Source organism: Rhamphochromis sp. 'chilingali' (assembly GCF_963969265.1).
Source record: "Rhamphochromis sp. 'chilingali' genome assembly, chromosome: 12".
Taxonomy (NCBI): Eukaryota; Metazoa; Chordata; class Actinopteri; order Cichliformes; family Cichlidae; genus Rhamphochromis; species Rhamphochromis sp. 'chilingali'.
The window spans coordinates 14,235,028-14,253,128 of NC_137939.1; the positions used below are offsets into that span (position 1 = coordinate 14,235,028).

General features: G+C 39.9%; 1 protein-coding gene across 2 annotated transcripts; it reads right to left on the bottom strand.

Annotated features, from left to right (window-relative positions):
- Positions 1-470: 470 nt before the first annotated feature.
- LOC308407266 (Krueppel-like factor 15) lies at positions 471-14,104 on the bottom strand. Of its 2 annotated transcripts, XM_080898826.1 has the most exons (4): positions 13,950-14,104; positions 13,174-13,282; positions 10,577-12,146; positions 471-3,777 (listed from the first exon to the last, which is right to left on the bottom strand). In XM_080898826.1, exons 3-4 carry the CDS (start codon positions 12,058-12,060, stop codon positions 3,600-3,602), a joined length of 1,662 nt encoding a protein of 553 aa, XP_080754952.1. In that variant the 5' UTR covers positions 12,061-12,146; positions 13,174-13,282; positions 13,950-14,104; the 3' UTR covers positions 471-3,599. The 2 variants fall into 2 exon arrangements, with proteins under 2 accessions (XP_080754952.1, XP_080754951.1); XM_080898825.1 differs by lacking the exon at positions 13,174-13,282 and having other exon boundaries at positions 13,950-14,103.
- Positions 14,105-18,101: the final 3,997 nt, after the last annotated feature.

Below are 18,101 nucleotides of genomic sequence, written 5' to 3' on the forward strand. Positions count from 1 at the left end.
TTACTTATACACTCTTGTAAATCTAACTCATGCTTAATTGGTCTATTATGCTCTATCTATTAGAAGTAGTTATCTTGCTGTATTCTGACATTGTAGTAGTAATTTACTACAGTGACATTTAATTAATTAATTAACTCACTCAAGTCAGCAAGCCTAGGTTTGGTAAAGCCAATCACTTACAGCTAATATTAGATGGCATAAGCAAACCTTAGCTAGAGACTATATCAATCTTATAACTAAACAACAACTATAGATATTGATAGTGTCAACACTTTTTACTCTTTACTCTTAAAAGCACTTAAAATAAATGCACACATGCAGTCAGAAATAAATTCATTTTGTCATTCCCAAATAATGTGGCCCAAATCTGACATTTTTTACTGTATCATGTGACTGAAAGTCTCTCAGCAAAAACATCAGGAAAGCAATATATTAAAAAAATCTAATGAAACACTTATTGGCTGTTTAAACAGTAAAAGCAAGTCGTGTTTGTTTGTTTTTTTATTGTAAATGTTTTACATTGTAGAACAAAAGCAAAAAATAACATTTTTAGCTTTTTTGTTGTAGGTATGTACAGAACACATCTGAAAATGACTTCAGTGTTTCATAACACACGGACAATTTTATTTCCAACTCAGGTGTAATTTCAATTTGTTTTATTTTCAATGTTAAGCCAAGTGCATGTAAATAAACTGTTGCTGATATGCATTTTTTTGACTTCTTACAAAGAATGCATCATGAAACATGTAATAAGTATATTGTATGTGTTGTGTACAGACCTCACAAACACTAAGTCAACTAATTTTAAAACAATATATTTGAATTATCATGTTATGTACACTTTCTTTACAGTTTTAAAAATCTTTCACAATCACAGAAATCACTAGAAGAATATTTCAATTCTCTTTTAGATGAATATAAAGTATTTACATACATTCACGGGATCACGTACGACACTCTTTCAGAAAAGTGTTTCTTCTAATTGCATGGAAGGAATGGCTGACTGAGTTAACATACTTCCTTTATATAGCGTCACTGGTGGCAAACCAAAGACTACAAAGGGTTTGACAATCACTGCAGATTTCAGCAAATCATTAATTTCTAAAACCACAAAAGTCTTTCTTAAAACCGCATTTTAAATCTGTTTCAAATCTGTGAATTTTGTCAAAAAATTCTCAACTTTATGGCACAGAAATTTCCTCTGAGCTCCTCCTATGATATTTGGTTTAATTCAAAGGAAATTCAGAATAAGAGATTAAAGCAATCTACTCAGTTAAGTGAGATATGAAAAAAAAGCTTAACAGTCACTGCTTCCTTACAGTACAATACCTCTTTTAGAAGAATTGATATGTTCAAGACCAGCAATAGTGTTTCTTGACTGCTTTTGAAAATGGTATATATTCTGAAAAATGTGCTGTAAATTCATGTTTGGGCACAACCAAAGTAAGAAAACTTACTCATGAAGATTTCCCTTTAGATGTGGCATTTGATGTTGCAATGACACTAATTTTCCACTCTCAATGGAAAGTTAACTGAGCTCTTTTAAGTTTTAATCTGTGGAGAAAAGTAGGACAATATCTATTTGATGCCTCTTTAAGCAAGTTCCAAAATATTTCATACATTAATTAATTAACAATTTATTCTCTTACAAATTAAGTCTTCAGTGATAAAGCACTGATTTTAAAAATGCAATACGTACTTGGGTATTTTGCCTCTGTTGCAGTTGGTCACTATTAGCTAATACAAGTTAGCTAACACTAGCTGATGTTAGCTAACATTTTATAATGCTAGTTACTGTTTTGTAATTGTACATCATTTACGCTATGCACTATGATAAACGATTGAAGGTACTTATAATTTTCATATGTACTGTGATCCTGTCATTGCAACATGTGACAGCATTGGCCAGTTCTTTAGCAAAAACAACATAGCTTATCTTTAATCTTTTTACTTTGGTGTCCTTGGTGCTAGCCTTAATAACTGGCTACCAAATAGACAAACTCAATTTGACAGGTAACGATTTCATTTAATTTCAGATGTTCAAAAAATCTGGGGCAAGACAAAAGATTCACATTGATGCCAGCAGATTTACCATCTTGTATCATATGACAGCAGTGACATAAAGTAAAGAAAGTCACATTAAGTAATAACTGATATGGTATAACAAAATCATTAAACAGAAGTTGTGACATTTCATGAGATGAACAAAGACAGCGTTTTAAAGCTTGGCTTTAGGGTCATCAGCTTTGATCCAATAAAGGCCATTAAATTTACAATTATTACGATAAGTAATTTTTTGACAAGATGAATCAAAAAGAGTCAGACCGCAGTAAGATAACACAAAATTCTCAGAATTCTCAGTATGGGCAGACAACCAAAAATGTCATGTGTATCAGTGCAAATTACATGATATTTGTTGGTGAGCAGTAATTCAACATCAACTTGAGCTTTGTTCTTGTGTTTGAGGTCGAAACAGACTCTAAGGCAACAAAGAGACTTATTCAAAGCTAATGGAATGTTGGTGTATCTTTTTATCTACTGAGAAAGAATTAAACCAAGACCTTAATAGTCCCCATTACTTCCTAATAGTATGCCCAGTAAGCCCTTGTTGCTATGCAACAAATGAAATTCAAGCCATTAAGCAGTAAGTTTTTGCTAGTATTACTTTTCAAAACATTTGGCTCCAGGAAGAGTATAAAAAGTGGAGGTTTTAAACAGGGATGCATGTGACTAGTCAACTAGATGTTTAAATCCTACTGCTATTGCTAGTCAGCACCAGAAATATTAGTCAGTTACACAGACTGGTACACCTGGTAGCAAGATGGAAAGTAACCAGATTACCACTAACCAGCTTGGTTCAGCAGTATTTTGACGCAGAAAATGAATGGTTGTATGTCACCTGTGCTAGCATGCAAGCTAATGGCAAACTAATCATTGTATCTGTGTGCAACATTACATACAGCTCAGAATTCCACACATGTCAGAGACATTTAAAATGCAATCTGATCACGGAGGAACGCGATTGAAAGTTTCACATAGCTCTTAGATACAGCCAATGTTTAACCTCGTCCATTAAGTTTTCATTGTTTTCTACCTTTTAGACAAGTCAGCTAATCTGATTCCTTTTTTTTTTTGTTTAAACAACTAGCAAATTAGTCGCTATAGCATCCCTAGTTTTAAATAGTAGCCAACCCACCAGTGTTATACCTTTTATTGATATAAGGCTTTTGATTGAACATAGCAATAACACACACCCCAACATGTAAAAAATAGCAGATCTTTCTCCAAATTAGGTTAGCTAAAATATCTGAGAATAAAGTTGTAATATACAAGAAGCTTATTCCACCTGTGAGGGTGCTTTGTCAAGTAACAGTTTTCTGTTTTAGTTCGTTACAGTCTTTTCCTCGTCACCCAATAAATTATCACAGTACCATGAGTGTACGTCACGCACACGTATTTGAACATAAACACACTTGGGCAAAAAGGAGTCCGGCGCAAACTCCTTTAAAGGGCATCTGGACTATCACCCCACCACCCTCCTCTGTCTTTCGTCACATTCCCTCCCCTTCCCTCATATCTGTCAGGCTGCCAGAGCAGGGTCAAAGGGGTCCATTTGCAGAGCGTCCTGTCCTGCTGCTTCGTGGAAAGCGGTGGACTTTGAGGTGTTTCGACAGGTGATCACTGCGAGCAAACTTCTTCTCACAGACTATACACTGGTATGGTTTCACTCCTGAGTGGGAGCGGCGGTGTCGGGATAGCTCGTCCGATCGAGAAAACCTGTTGGAAGGAACCCCAGCATGTGGTTAACAAATTAATCAAATTTTACTGTACATTAAAAACATTTGGCTATAATAATTTCCCATTAGTGCTTCCAAATGTTCCATTTTATTATTACTATCAGTAATGTGATCCGTTTGTACACAGCTATTGTTTTATATATATATATATATATATATATATATATATATATATTAAAAACAAACTAAAAACAAACTAATGTAGTCACGCTTTAAGCTGCCAAATGATATAAAAGCCATGCCAGCCTTTTTTATTTCAGGGTAATCTGATAGATGTGAGTATTGCCCTGCGACTTGAAGTTAAAGAGCCATCCCATATTTAGCTTAACACATGAGCACTGTAAATCCAAACCCAGTCTATTCCTGGCCTGCTCCGCTGTGGTTTCTATGGGCTTCGGCCAGCTTGGGTATCAAGTCAGTGAAGGGTTAAGTGGATGACAGAGCAGTGCCTTTATACCTTGATTTGGTTCCGTATATATTAGTAAAGCTGTTAAGATTTGAACAATCTGCAACACAGATTGATTTTCTAGCACATTTCCAGGAGCAGAGGCAGGCTGTAGACATGAAGGCGATAATTCAGAGATGTAAAGCTGTCACTCACAGTTATTTCAAACCATTTCCACTGTAGACATGTATTACACAACTGGCCTATTCATCATTTTAATAGGCCAGTCATAAAAAGAAGGTAAATGACAGAGCTTACAAAGCTAAGCAGTGGCATCTGAGACAGCAAGAATCTTAAAACAAAACAAGACGACTCATGTTGTTGATATGGAGCTCTTTCTCTATTGCAAGTCCCACATAATCTCATATAATACTCCAGAAAGTACAGATAATCAGTCCCCAGTGTAACAAAAGAGTCTGCAGCCATAATAGCTATTATGTGAGACACAATGAGCCAATATGCTCAAAGGTGGCAATGCTAACATGTTTGTCCTGAGCAGGTAGAATATTTGCCAAGTACACCCTTACAGCTTTCAGAGACTTTAAGATGGTAAGTAGGAGGCAGGTGCCAAGGTGACACAATAGCGAGAAATGTTTTAGCTAACCTGTCTGCAATGATCTTTAAAAAAGCATCTGTTGCTGCCAGTGAATCTAGAAAGTGTTGGCCATTTGTGGCCATTTTCCAAACAATCTGAATCCTACCACTCTAAAAAGAGAAAGACTGGTCACAAGTGAAAACATTCAGGACAGGTGCCAATCTTCCCAGGAATGGACTTCCCAGCAAATTCACTGCAAGGTCAGATCATCCAGTGCTCAGAGTACCTGCAAAAAGCCTAAAAGCTACAGCTCAGACTTTACAGGCCTTGGTTAGCATGTTTAATGTTAAACTTCATGACACTACAATTGGAAAGGTTGCCAGGAGAAAGCCTTTTCTCTATAAAGCTGCATTTGAGTAAACCACAAGACTTTTGAAACAATATCCTTTGCACAGATGAAACCACAGTGGAGATGTCAGGCCATAATGCACATCACCGTGTCTGGAAAAAAATGCAAAAAATGCAACCAAACAACTAGAAAAACAACATTTCAGCAAACACAGCTCATACCAACTGCCGAGCCGGAGGTTTGGACTTCTAGTATTCCAGAGTCAAATGTAAGGCCATCAGTCTGACAGCTAAAGCTTGGCCTAAACTGGATCATGGATCAGGACAATGATCCTTTTGTTGTAAAGGAAAAGAATCAAGGTGCTACAATGGCCCAGTCATGTGTGGATCTCAACATGACTGACATGCTGACCTTAAGAGAGCTGTGCATGAACGAACGCCTGCAAACCTCAATGGACTGAAGCAACGAAGAGTCAGACCAGATTCCCCCACAGTAACAATAATAATGATGAAGTCACACATTATCATACATTGCTGTTAAAGGTGTTTGTGCACGCTAGTGAATACTGGGGTGTACTTTCTTTTTTGTGACTGTATTCAGTAAAACCGCACCATATAACTATTTGCTTTATGGTCTGTTGGGGGCAGCACATGGGGCTGACACTAAAAGTTATGACATTCACCAGTTATTGTCTAACCATGTTACAAAGGACCTTTAGGTAAAACAAAACGCAGTTACTGATATCAAGTTGCAAAGCTCTCCAAATGTGTGAAAAACACTTTTTGTTGCAGGCTGTTTGAAAAGTTAACTGAGCGACAGAAAAGAGGCAAATGAAAGGTGTCTTTCTAGCTCTCTTACACAAACACAATGTTTACTACAGTATATACTACAGCTAGGGATGATTTGCTCATCTCTTTGTAGCCCTGAATGCAGTTATAAAATGCCATTTTATAAAGCTAACAAGCTCATCTGTTTGTTGCACAACTACAGTAGAAGACACAGCAGAGCAAAATAAGGAAAGAGTTGTAGTTTGGATAACGAGCCAATGGAAACTTCTATGACGGGTTTCTTTTCATTTGACACCCTCATGTACCTCTTTACATTTCACACAGTCATTCAGTTTTGTTAACAGACAGTTATGGCTTATTGGAGCCTTGAATAACATTAATTTTGTGATAGACTGTCTACTGAAGTCTTTTACCTTTGTGTTGAAGGGATTAGTGGGATTTTTTTAACCTAGTTCTCCCTACCTCAAGAACATGTCAAGTAAACAGAAATAAATACTGATCCATGTCTTTACGTTCTCTTCTTTATGCGACTACACTCTTGGTAATTGCTGGATGATGTGAATGCAAGCATTAAACCCTAAAGCATTACTATATCAGCTACAAGCTTGGGCATGGTAGAACCCATACATGTGTACTCTACGACTAAATTTGGGCTGAGCCTATAAGAACTATAGCATAATGTACTGTAGCCAGAAAGATCTTTCAAGAGAACATTCATGCAGGAGTTATGCAATTACTCAACCTCACTCTCCTCACATGTATGTTCTTTGGCGTAACGCCTGTTCTCTTTTGTCACCCCACCTTCTCTCTCTCGCCACCTCATGCCCATTCTTGCTATAGTTCTTTGTCTACAATTTTAGCAATGTCACTTTTTCTCAGCTTACATGTCACAGATTGTGGACAGAGAGAGAGAGTGTCCTCAAGCTCAGTGAGTTCAGCGAGTTCATAAGTGCTACAGGTTGGGATTAGGGGCAATTTTCTTGATTACGTGAGTTTGTGCTTTTCACTGAGGATTGTGGCTTTTGTGCCTCAAGTCCTTGGGGCAGCTTGGCGTGGAGCTGCACAACACATAGTATACATAACAGCGTGGGCCCTGTGGGAAACACACGCAGGTCTTGTTCTAACTTGTCCCTGAACTTAGATCTTCCGCCAAAGCAGCATTCAAAGAAAACAGCCTAAAAGGTGTGGCGGTAACAAACAGTAACACAGATGCTGGCATATATATAGGTATAGGTATGCCTACTACATGTTAACCAACACAAAGGCCATGAAACTCTTCTGAAGGATTTTTGCAAAATAGATATTATCTTTTTATCTAGCTGAATAGCAGCAACTTTCCATCCACTGTGGTCCCCGCCAGATCAACAACCCTTCGTGAGTGATGGATCATAAACTAAGCACCCTCTCTTCCTTTCCCTTTGTCTCTCTTTTGAGCTCTAAGTGTCCAAATCTGAGGCTAAGTTTGACTGTGACAGCCCCGTCACCACCCAACATTGTTTTGTTGTAATGATGAATGCATCAGCTGACAAAGACAACAAGCCACAGCCCTGATGACAGATGCCGAGCACGCACACGCTGGAGTGTTTTTACAGCAAACTTTGGGTTCCAGCCCAGATTCTCAACACAATCCTCACATGAGAGCCTCAGTGCAGGCCGGAGATGAAAATGCTCCATGTTTGTGTGCGTGTATGGGTGTGTGTGCGTGTGTTGCTTGTATGTATGTGCTAATTTAAGTGTTTACATGTGACCAGATGGTCACAAGAGGGGAAAAAAATTCCAAAAAGCTTTAAAAAGGAAAACCGTTTGGCAAAGGAAGGAATATAATGTTGACTGAGTTATATGTGGGAATCCAGCCAATGAAATACCTCTCCTGTCTACTTCAGAGGAGCCAACACATGGATCTACTCTAAGGTTACAGAGGGTACAGGGAGCCTGACTTCTTACTTCACGTCCATTTCCTGACTCAGAGGGAGAGGAGTGTGGAAGAGGTAACTTTATAATATAGTAAATTGCTGCTGCTGTCACGTAAAGACGTTGGAGATGAAGTTTTGAAAGAACATTTAGGATCACTTAAAGAAACATGTAGTACTCAGTGTTTGCATTTCCTGACAATACAGATTAAATCCAGTCATAAATGAAAGCGAGTGCACCATTACACCTGACCAATCGAAAAACATGGCTAATGTTGCCACACTCTGTCAAAATACACTCGTAATCCAAACAAAAAGATCTAAAGTTTAAATAAGTATCAGCAGAGTTTTCTCCACCACATAACAAGCTCATTAATTTCCCTGAAATAAGAACTCCATCTAACACCTAGCTGGTTTCTGAGCTGTAGCACCTGCATCTTTCTCCTCTTCGGTGGACCTCACTGCCACTAGCATAGTCGTGGTGAGTGCTTAGCTTGCATGTCCTACTTTAACATGCACTCAGCTGTCTTAGCACCTGATCACGCTCACTGAATCAACAGTATGATTGGAAACATTCCTGAGATTTTCTTTTTAGTCACAAGGAGCAAAAATGTGAAGAAATTTTTAACAGCATCACATTGATTATTGTAAAGAGTAACTAAATAACCGATTACTTGAACTACAAAACTAACACGTTGGTATCCCCAGTTTCAAGTGATCTGCAAACTGATTACATGCATTACGTCCATATGTCTGCCACTGATAACAATAACACAGCAATGCAGCAAAACAAAGCTCGATACAAATTCATTTTGGGCTTCAGATCAGAAGTTAGCTTAGCTTAGCATTAAAATTTGAAAAGGAGGGCAGAGCTAGCCAAGTGCACCTTTTCAAGATTACTAATAAAAGTGCTTTTGATCTCATCTGTTTGGTCTGAGGAAAAAGCAGAAAACTAACATCCACAAGCTGTAACTGTTGCTTTCCAGTGAGTGCTCGGGTCCAGTGACCTCATCAAGTTTCCCCTGGATGCCTTAAAACCTCCCTATAAAGCCAAGACATGAGAGTCGTATCACTCATCTCATCTGTCCTTCATCAGCAAGCTTGATGGAATGATACAGGTTACCAAAGGACAAGTGCCTATAGCATGGAAAACATGGAAAAAGTATGTCTTAGACTCCAAAAAAGAGATCATTACATACATAACAAGTGACAGATCACAATAACTTGATATAGAAATACCTGGATGTTTGTCCATCCATAATGTTGTTAAAAAATGTCTGACATGTTTTTTTAATGGTTATAGTTGTAGCACGGCCTCCTCACAGTGTGTGCTGATTGCAGGTGTAACTCTGCACCGGACAACTGCTGAGCTGGACCACCATATCCAACATATCACTCCATGACAAAAACACATTAACCTTTTCACTCTAACTTTAACCTAAATTTAAATCTACCCTTTACTTCAAATCCTTAGCAGAGTTATTTTAATGTTACCAATGCTTGCCCTAATGTAGGCTGGCCTTTGTCTATAAGGCTCTATATGCACACTCTTGGGCAACGACTGAAATAAATGACCACTGCACCAAAGATCAAAGAGTTCAAGTAAGGATTTCTTATTCAAATCTAGTCCATGATTTAAACATGGAAAAGCTACTCAGTTTGCAGCAAATTAGACTTTTACCTTGTATCCTACACTGATAACTTTAAACTTGATTCTGCACTAATGCTCTGCTGCGAGAACAGGAGTAAAGTGGTTGCAGACAGTGAGCAAACAAATGGAATAACTAACAGGGGACAAAGTCTGCATGCAGACAGCTTCAAAAGGCACTCTATCTAATCTGCAATTTTACCACGGTAGAAAAACACACAGATAGCCGGGATACAACCAACATGTAGAAAAGAACAAATTGTAACCTTCTAAAAAAGCCTTGAGTGCAGCTTCCCTGACAATGACCCATTCCTCCGTTCACTCCCATCCATAAACTAATCAAACAGAGGTTCCTGAATCCTCTCTCTGTGCATTTAACATACATTTATACCCTTGTTAAAGTTTTCACTCTCTTGTAAAATGATATCTTTGGTTCTTTCAGATGACGTGGGGACATCAAAGATGCCTCAAAGACAGATAAAGGATGTGGAACAATTTGCTCTTCCTCCAAGAAGCAAAAAAACCCTTCTAGCATATTTCAGAAGTCAAAAAGGACAATAAGACAGCTTAATGCTGCTGCACTCGATGGATTACATTTCCTAGAGTATCACTTCTTATCAGTATTAACCTGACAGTAGAGTATTCTTCATTACATGACACATTAATGTGTAGCACTGTGGTACCTCATTAAAGTCTGTACACAGTATTCAAGTATCCTATAGAGTGGAAGTCGATAATCCTGGTTATTGTAATCTCTGTAGTGTAGATACGGATTTATATGCAACATTAAACCTCTTAGTATCCACCATGTAACTGGTTAACCACATGCTAAATAGGAAATTTTACAAATGAACTTTAATACATTCATTTTGACATTACATGATTTCTTTTCCATTTGGGTGATCCAAATAGATGAAAATTCTTTAAAGGGGGGGGGCATGACCTAACTCACTCCCTACTCTTAACCCTAGGTGGGTTGCTGGTTACCTGGTGGATGTTATAAGAGGCTAAAGCAATTGAATGTGTGTCATGTGAAGCTGGCTTGCTCTTCACTTCATTTGAAGTCATACCAGCTTTACTATAAAAACATTTGGTCCCACTCACCTCCATCCACAGCCAGGCCATGTGCAGGCAAATGGCTTCTCCCCCGTATGCCTCCTCAGATGGGCTTTAAGGTGGCTGCTCTTGGAGTACATCTTATTACAGCCAGGAAAAGAGCACTTGTGCATCTTAATAAGGTCTGCGACTGCATTCTTCTGGTACCTCTGACCTCCAGAAAGCACCCCTGTAGCCGAACTGCCACCTAACCCACCTTCCACAAGCCCTGTGGGTTTAGCTGCGATGGGCACCGGCGCGATCCGGACAAATTTGGATGAAGTGGTGATCCCGGCTTTGCTTGAGCTCGTGACGTTAGCTGAAGAAAGCAGCTGAGGCACTAAGGCAAAAGTCTGCCCCTGAATGTTAACCAGGAGCTGAGCTATTTTGATGTCAGTTGGGGCCAGGGTTTGTTGGGACTGGGATTTCTCAGGATTCTGTGTGTCAGATTCTGAAATGGCGCTGGAGTTTGGTTCTTGTTTGATCTGTATAGGCTGGATTTGTAGGATGACAGGCACATGAGAAGCAGAGCTGGAACTTTCGGATGAGGAAGGCAGTGATCCAGACTCCTCCTGTTTGATCCCTTCTGCATGGCTGGTGGCAGAGCTAGTTACACAGCTAGCATCTACCGATGATGATGAGCTGTCCATGTCTGATGCACATGGTGCATGTTTGGTCTCTGTGTGGGAGGAGAATGGAGAATGAGCCACAGGCACAGTTTGATCCGAGTTCTGTGACACTAGTTCTCCTGCTAATGTCCTTGAATTTTCTGCATCTACATCCTCTGATGTTGGGGACATCATCTCATCGCACCTTTCCTCTTCTTTTTCTACTGCCACAACCATGTTTTCCTCTAGGAACTCCTCAATCTCCTCTAGAGTGGGCTGAAACAGGAATGCCGCAGGATCCTGCAACTCATCGAGGAAGACTGGGAACTCGTAAGAATCCTCTTTGGCCTGCTGCTGCAGAACACTCAGCTGTTGCTCCCAAGCCAGCCCCGTAGGTAAAATGGGAACAGTAGGAGAAGAAGATGTGGAGGAAGGTGGAGAGGACAGGCACAGAGAGGATGAAAGAGTGTTGCTGCTGTTGCTGGTGTTAGAACTTAATGAGGTGGTGTGGGAGGCCTGAGACAGCAGGAGGTCTAGCAGGCTGTCTTGACTCTCTCCTCCCGAGGAGCTGCAGCTCCCACTGCTCCTGCTGCTCCTGCTTTTGTAGCTGGAGCTTAGGACATGTCGTGACACTGGGGACGAGGACTCGGGACTGGAGCAGAGGGACGAACGAGGGCTGGAGGAATCACTGAGGTCGTCCTCAGAGAGCCGAGGAGAGGAGGAGAGAGTCACTCCTTGGTACAGGTGGTGGTGGTGGTGGTAGGTACACGCGTCAGTCACCATGATGCCACCATTAGTGTGGCAATAGAGGCAGCTATAGTCAGACTTTGGGGAGCCGGTGTAATACAGGAAGGTCTCCTCACCAAATGGTAAGTGATCAACCATTCCTGTGCGGATGAATGGCAGCTGGCTTTGCTTCTCTCTGCTCTGAAGATCGGGCTGTTGTGAACGTTCAAGCGTGTTTCTTGTTCCTACAAAACACAAATGATTACGTTTATTAGGTATGAAATTGAAAGAGATTCTCCACAATCCTCATCTAGTGGCAGCTGCTCAGACTGTGTTCAATTTTAATGAAATGGAACTTTTAACAGGCTTGTGTTCCTGGGTGATGGTTAATCCTAAAAAGTTCCAGCGTGACACAAACACAGCAATGTTGTCTATGAGGTTAATTTTTTAACAAGAAAAAATAACAAATAAGTAAACCAGCACTAACAGACTGAGAATGATCTCCTATTCTTTGTGGTTTCTACCTGCTGCCTGTTCAAGAGGTTTGCAGCTGATGGCACTTCAAAAGGAAAGTCAATCATGTGTGAAAGAAGTGGAATTTAAAGACTGTGCATGTGTGCGGGAGCGTGGATGCTGCAGCTGCTGGTTCAGACTTCAAGTTGACCATGTGGAGTTTGGGTTTCCGGTTTCTTCTAACATTAAAGCCATATGGTCATTAAATGTGTTTTTCTACCTGTGGTCCTTTGCAGAGGTTTTGTCTCAAAGAGGACACCAATTGAAATTTTGTATCAATAAGATTTTCAATACGGCAGATATTCGACATTAAATCAGAATCAGAATACTTTATTGATCCCTAGGGGAAATTATTTTGGTTACAGTGCTCCAGTATAAACATTAACAAGACAGACAATGCACTAAGTAAGAAATAGACACAATATATATAATATATACATGACTTATATACATATAAGTCACTTATTGATAAATAGCTGAATAAGAGGAAGAGCGTGTGCAAAAGGGTGTAGCTATTGCAGTATACAGTGTGTTAAGTGGATGAGTTGTATAGGGAGATGGCCACGGGCAGGAATGATTTCCTGTGTAATGTAAAGCTAGAGCCCAAAAGCTTTCTGCAGTTTTGGAGTCAATCGGTGCCACTGCAGGAAGAGTGAGGGATTTAGTGCCTATTTTTATGCCAGAAAAACAATGCACCACATCTACATTTACGTGGATTAAAAAAAAAAAAAAAAACACACTAGACACAAATCCACTTACATGCAGTGAGTGGCTTATGATGATTAAACGCAACTCTGAAATCCCCCTTTAAAACCTCAAAAGGCTGCATGAAAACGGGACTAGAGACAAAATGATAGTGCGCCCTCTTCTGTAAAAGAATAAAAAATTTTTTTAAAAAGTTTTCAAGTGCAGAGATCCTAAGAAAAAAAATAAAACAAAAAAATGTTTTTGTTATGCACACACACACACACACACACACACACACACACACACACACACACACACACACACACACACACGAACTTTTATCTAATGTATGATCTCAGGCCAGAACAAGGTAACATCATATGACATTGAGGGTCTGGTGTTCTGCAGCTGCTGCTTCTACGTGATACCTTATGGGAGGGGGGAGAAAAAGGGGTTTGGAAGAGATAGGTTTGGCCACGTCTAAACGATCTGCCCTAGAGTAACCCTGCAGCCATTAAACATCAAACAAGAATTTTGACAGCATGGTGCTCTCCTGCTCTTAACCATGCTGCGTGCTTAGTTAGGTGTGGAGGTTACTTCGGAATTCACGGCATGTTTAACGCTGCAGGCTGACAGCTCCTCCGATCACAGGCACGGGATTACTTTTTTTTCTTTTTTTGTAATACTGCGCCAATTCGCTAAATATTTCTACGTATCATCCGGTAACAGCTTTGCGTGCATGCATGTCTTTCATCAGAGCCACGCTTCACTGCACACAACACGGATCAACAGAAGACACACAGTCACATATAAACAAGTATCTTTTAGCAAATCGCCAACACACTCACCTGTATATGCAAGCAATCCAAACCCCGCTCCTTTAAAGCTGAGCGCTTCTCTCCTGGAAGTCCGTGCGTAATAGTGCGTAATGGCAATAGAACTCCACCGCACTGTCTTCGCACACTCTCTCTCTCATACAGCTCTCACAAGATCTCTCTCCCTCTCTCTCTAGAGTAGTCGTTGGTTCGTTTAACCGTCACGTGATCGAAGTTCGGCATGTTATACCAGTGAAATCAGGGCTCACGAAGGCTCGTCTGCTCGGCGCACGGTAATTGGCCTTCGATGACGGGAGGCCGGCCCTAGGGCTTGGCGTCAGTGGAAAGAAAGTGTGAGTAAAGGAAAGAGAGAACATGTGTGCCAATGAGGCTCGATCATAAAATCACTTTCATATCTTAGCAACTGCTCTTGAGGCTATTGAAGGCGCAAGTCATTTTCAACATTGTGTTGATGTGCTTCATTTGCATTTGGCAACTGGTAATATTTCCATTGCCCTTCCAGGGAGTGTGCCATGTGTGTTCACTGAAACCCTGCAACAAGAAGTGTCTATAATATTCTCAGTCAGAGCTGCATGTATTTTCTTTCCTGTATCACTTATTGTGTAGAAATAAATAGCTTTTACACGACATTACCATAGAGACTGTGTTTGAGGCTGACACATGATAAATCATAAATTAGGGTATTAAAGCTGCTAAAAAGTAACAGCCCAATTTTCCTGAAGGGAAAAGCATCAGCAGCTGCTGCCTAGAAAGCAAGCTGAGATTTTCGCTTTTTACAGATGACCATGTCTGGATAAGTGGCCAAGTGACTGAGTGAATGAGGGAGCTATTGAGCAGGCAAGTGAGCGTGTTTACATGCTGCCTAATGACATCAGTAAGAGAAGTTTTGCTTTCACTCCAGCTGAGCAGACCTCATATAAACACCTCCGCAGGGCTGAAGGAACTTTACTGGCTACAGCCTAATTTGATTTGCCTGCGTAGGTTAGATTACCGTTCAGTGTTTGGATAAATGATCCACTTTCAGCCTGCTTGTAAACATTAGAAGTGTTTCAGTGTGTACTTGCATGCAGCACAGTCACTGGCTATTATGATGTATAAAAACACACACACAATGCCACACTGAGGAGGTTCGTTGTGTGCATGACTCCCGTTGAGCACTTCCAGTGCCACTGCTGCTGCTGAAACTGCTACTGACACTCGTGGCACTGCTATTTTGTTCTAGTACAAAATTGTTATTGTTTAGTTAAATGTTCTAGTTTGTTTCCTAGGCACCAGGTGCAACACAACTGTTGAATTAGAGTTTGCCATGGAGCTAATTTGCATCTACAGTCTCAGTGCAGGAAATCATTAGAAACAATACAGTGCAGTACAATTATTAAAGTTAGGCTGACATCATATAAATATCATATGTTTGTCATATTTATTATTATTATTATTATTATTATTATTATTATTATTATTATTATTATTATTATTATTGTTGTTGCTGTTGTAGAGTTTTTACTGTTGTGATTTGGTGCGACATAAACACAACTGAATAGAACTGATCTGAACCATTATTACTGCTGCTGTTACTAGTGTGACAACTAGCACTGCTTTTAAGCTACTATGACTACTAATATTGGAACTAGTATAATTATGATTGCTACTACCTGAACTATGCCTCGTACCATCGCTAGACTGCTATTCTCATTACTAATATTATGACTACAGAGGGTTGGTGAGATAGAAGACGATGCTAGGAACAGGATGAGATGGAAGCAGATAGCCCGTATAAGAAGAAGGCTTTCATTGCTAATGTCATTACTAATGTTACAGCCTCCAGTAATGGTAGCCAATGGTAAAGATGAGGTTGGAGTGGTCAATTTAGATCATAAAGCCATAAAAAAAAAAGTTGACTGAGATGATAGTGAGTGGTCAGCTTGTTTGCTGATAGACTTCTGTATAAATGCAGATTTATCAGAGAAGTTTTCCTCACTGGCCATAGAGAGGATACAGGTTCAATACTCCTTGGCGATGCTAATGCTACACCTTTGTCTTTGCTGTATTTCTACTGCTAACACTGCTATTATTGCCTTTGTTACTTCAAATGGTACAGCAGCACAGGGACCAATCAATGAATCAATCAACCAATCAATCTATTTATTCATAAGCAAACAACACAGGTTGACCAAAGTGCTGTACAAAGAGAAAAAGTAAATAATAAATAAACAAACACACAAATAGAAGATAAGACAAGAAGCTAAACAACTCCGTCACAATTAAAAGCTAGCAAGTAAAGATGCATCTTCAGGTGGGTTTTAAAAATGCTGAGTGTTGGAGAGGTCCTCATTTGAAGAGGCAAACTGTTCTGAGGTTTAGGCACAACAATTACAAAGGCCCAGTCTCCTCTGTGTTTTAGTCTGCTTCTAGGAACGATCAGAAGAACGTTATCAGCTGACCTTAGAGTTCTGTTTGGAGTATGTTTAGCTAAAAGATCAGAGAGGTAAGAGAGAGCTAATCCATTTAGAGACTTAAAAGCAAGAAATAAAATCTTAAAATCAATTCTAGAATGTACTGGAAGCCAATGTAAATGAGCCAACACCGGGGTAATATGGTCATGTTTGCGTGTGCCTGTCAAGAGTCGGGCTGCAGCATTCTGAACAAGGTGATGACGAGAGAGCAGAGCCTGGCTGATACCTAAATACAGACTAATCCAGTAGTCAAGCCTGGTGTAATAAATGCATGAATTACTTTCCTGCAGCAGGCGACAAAACATTCTTAAGCTTTGCAAGTGCCCTGAGCTGGAAGAAGCTGCCATCAAAGAACACCCCCAGATTGGGACAACTGGGATTACTGTTCTTATGGCTGTTTTCACAAATACAACTACCGGTGCTGCTATTACTGCTTTTGCTTATACTTACTAATTCTACTACCAGGCTACATCTATCAGCATGAAAGTTGTTGTAGTGTTTTTACTGCTGCAACTACTGATGCTGCTGTTACTACAATTATTGCCACAACAGCACCAAAGCAGTGAAGTGTAATTATAAATGATGTCATGAATGATTATTCAATTCCATTTAGCTGCTTCACTTTCACATTATTGACTTAATGGGACACTTGAGTGGAATCGGGCCTGTTATTAGTAGTTTTTTGCTCTGAAACACGAGAATCTGTTCATTGAAAGGTATTCTGTTTCCTACCACTGCTGCTGGATACAGTAAATACCTAACGTGAGGCTGACCGGGATCACAGTTTGAGTTTAAACATTCTTTCCCTGCTAATTGAATGGACCATGGCTCATTTACCAGAGTTTCAGCCTCTCTCAGTTGACACATACCTGAGTCAGAGAGAATTCCTGTAATGAAAGAAGAAAAAACAAGGAGATGAAGGACAAAGTCTGTACACTGCACCCTGTAAAGACTGTTTCCTCATGTAGATTACATCTTTGCTCATATCAATAGACAGCTTGTTAAAAATGTCAGGAAGCCCTGGTATCTTCATGAGCTAGAAGTTACTGGAGTTTGTGATTAACTGCAGGTCCCAAGATATTTTTCAAGCAAAATTTTGCTGGAAATTGTACTGCAAGAACTGTAGTGCTGCTAGTATTTGAGGAAATGCAGAGCTCAGAGCAGTTACTCATTGCAACAGTCACATGAAGCCTACAGAGGTTCTTTTCTTTGCCCCACATACTAATTGGTTTCGGCTGCTCCATTCAAACTCACAAACACCTACACATATGCATATTATGTAAGCCCCAGATGGACTTAATTAATCAAATTGATTTATTTCCTCTGGTAACGCTAGCAATCTGCCAAAACTGAAATGGGTAAAATGTGTGCTTCTTTGATCACAGGCAATACCCTCAAAAGAGCTGGCATTCTCGCCGAAGAACCACTGGCCGGGAGATAGATAAATACTTCCTTTGTATGACAAGTTTCTTGCATATGGAAGAACACAAAATAAAAATCACAAGTACTCACATGTAAATGTAAACAGTTTGAGACTTTGGTCTTAGGTGGGTATCAGTTGGATCTTTGATATGATTGCTAAATGCATATGTTAGATACAGTGTTTGTACCCTTTCTAAAGTGTTATCATGGGTTGGGTGCTCATGCTGTAACTGGATTTAGCACCACCAGCTGACCAGCAGACCCCTGGAGAGTTTAATCCTGCCATGTA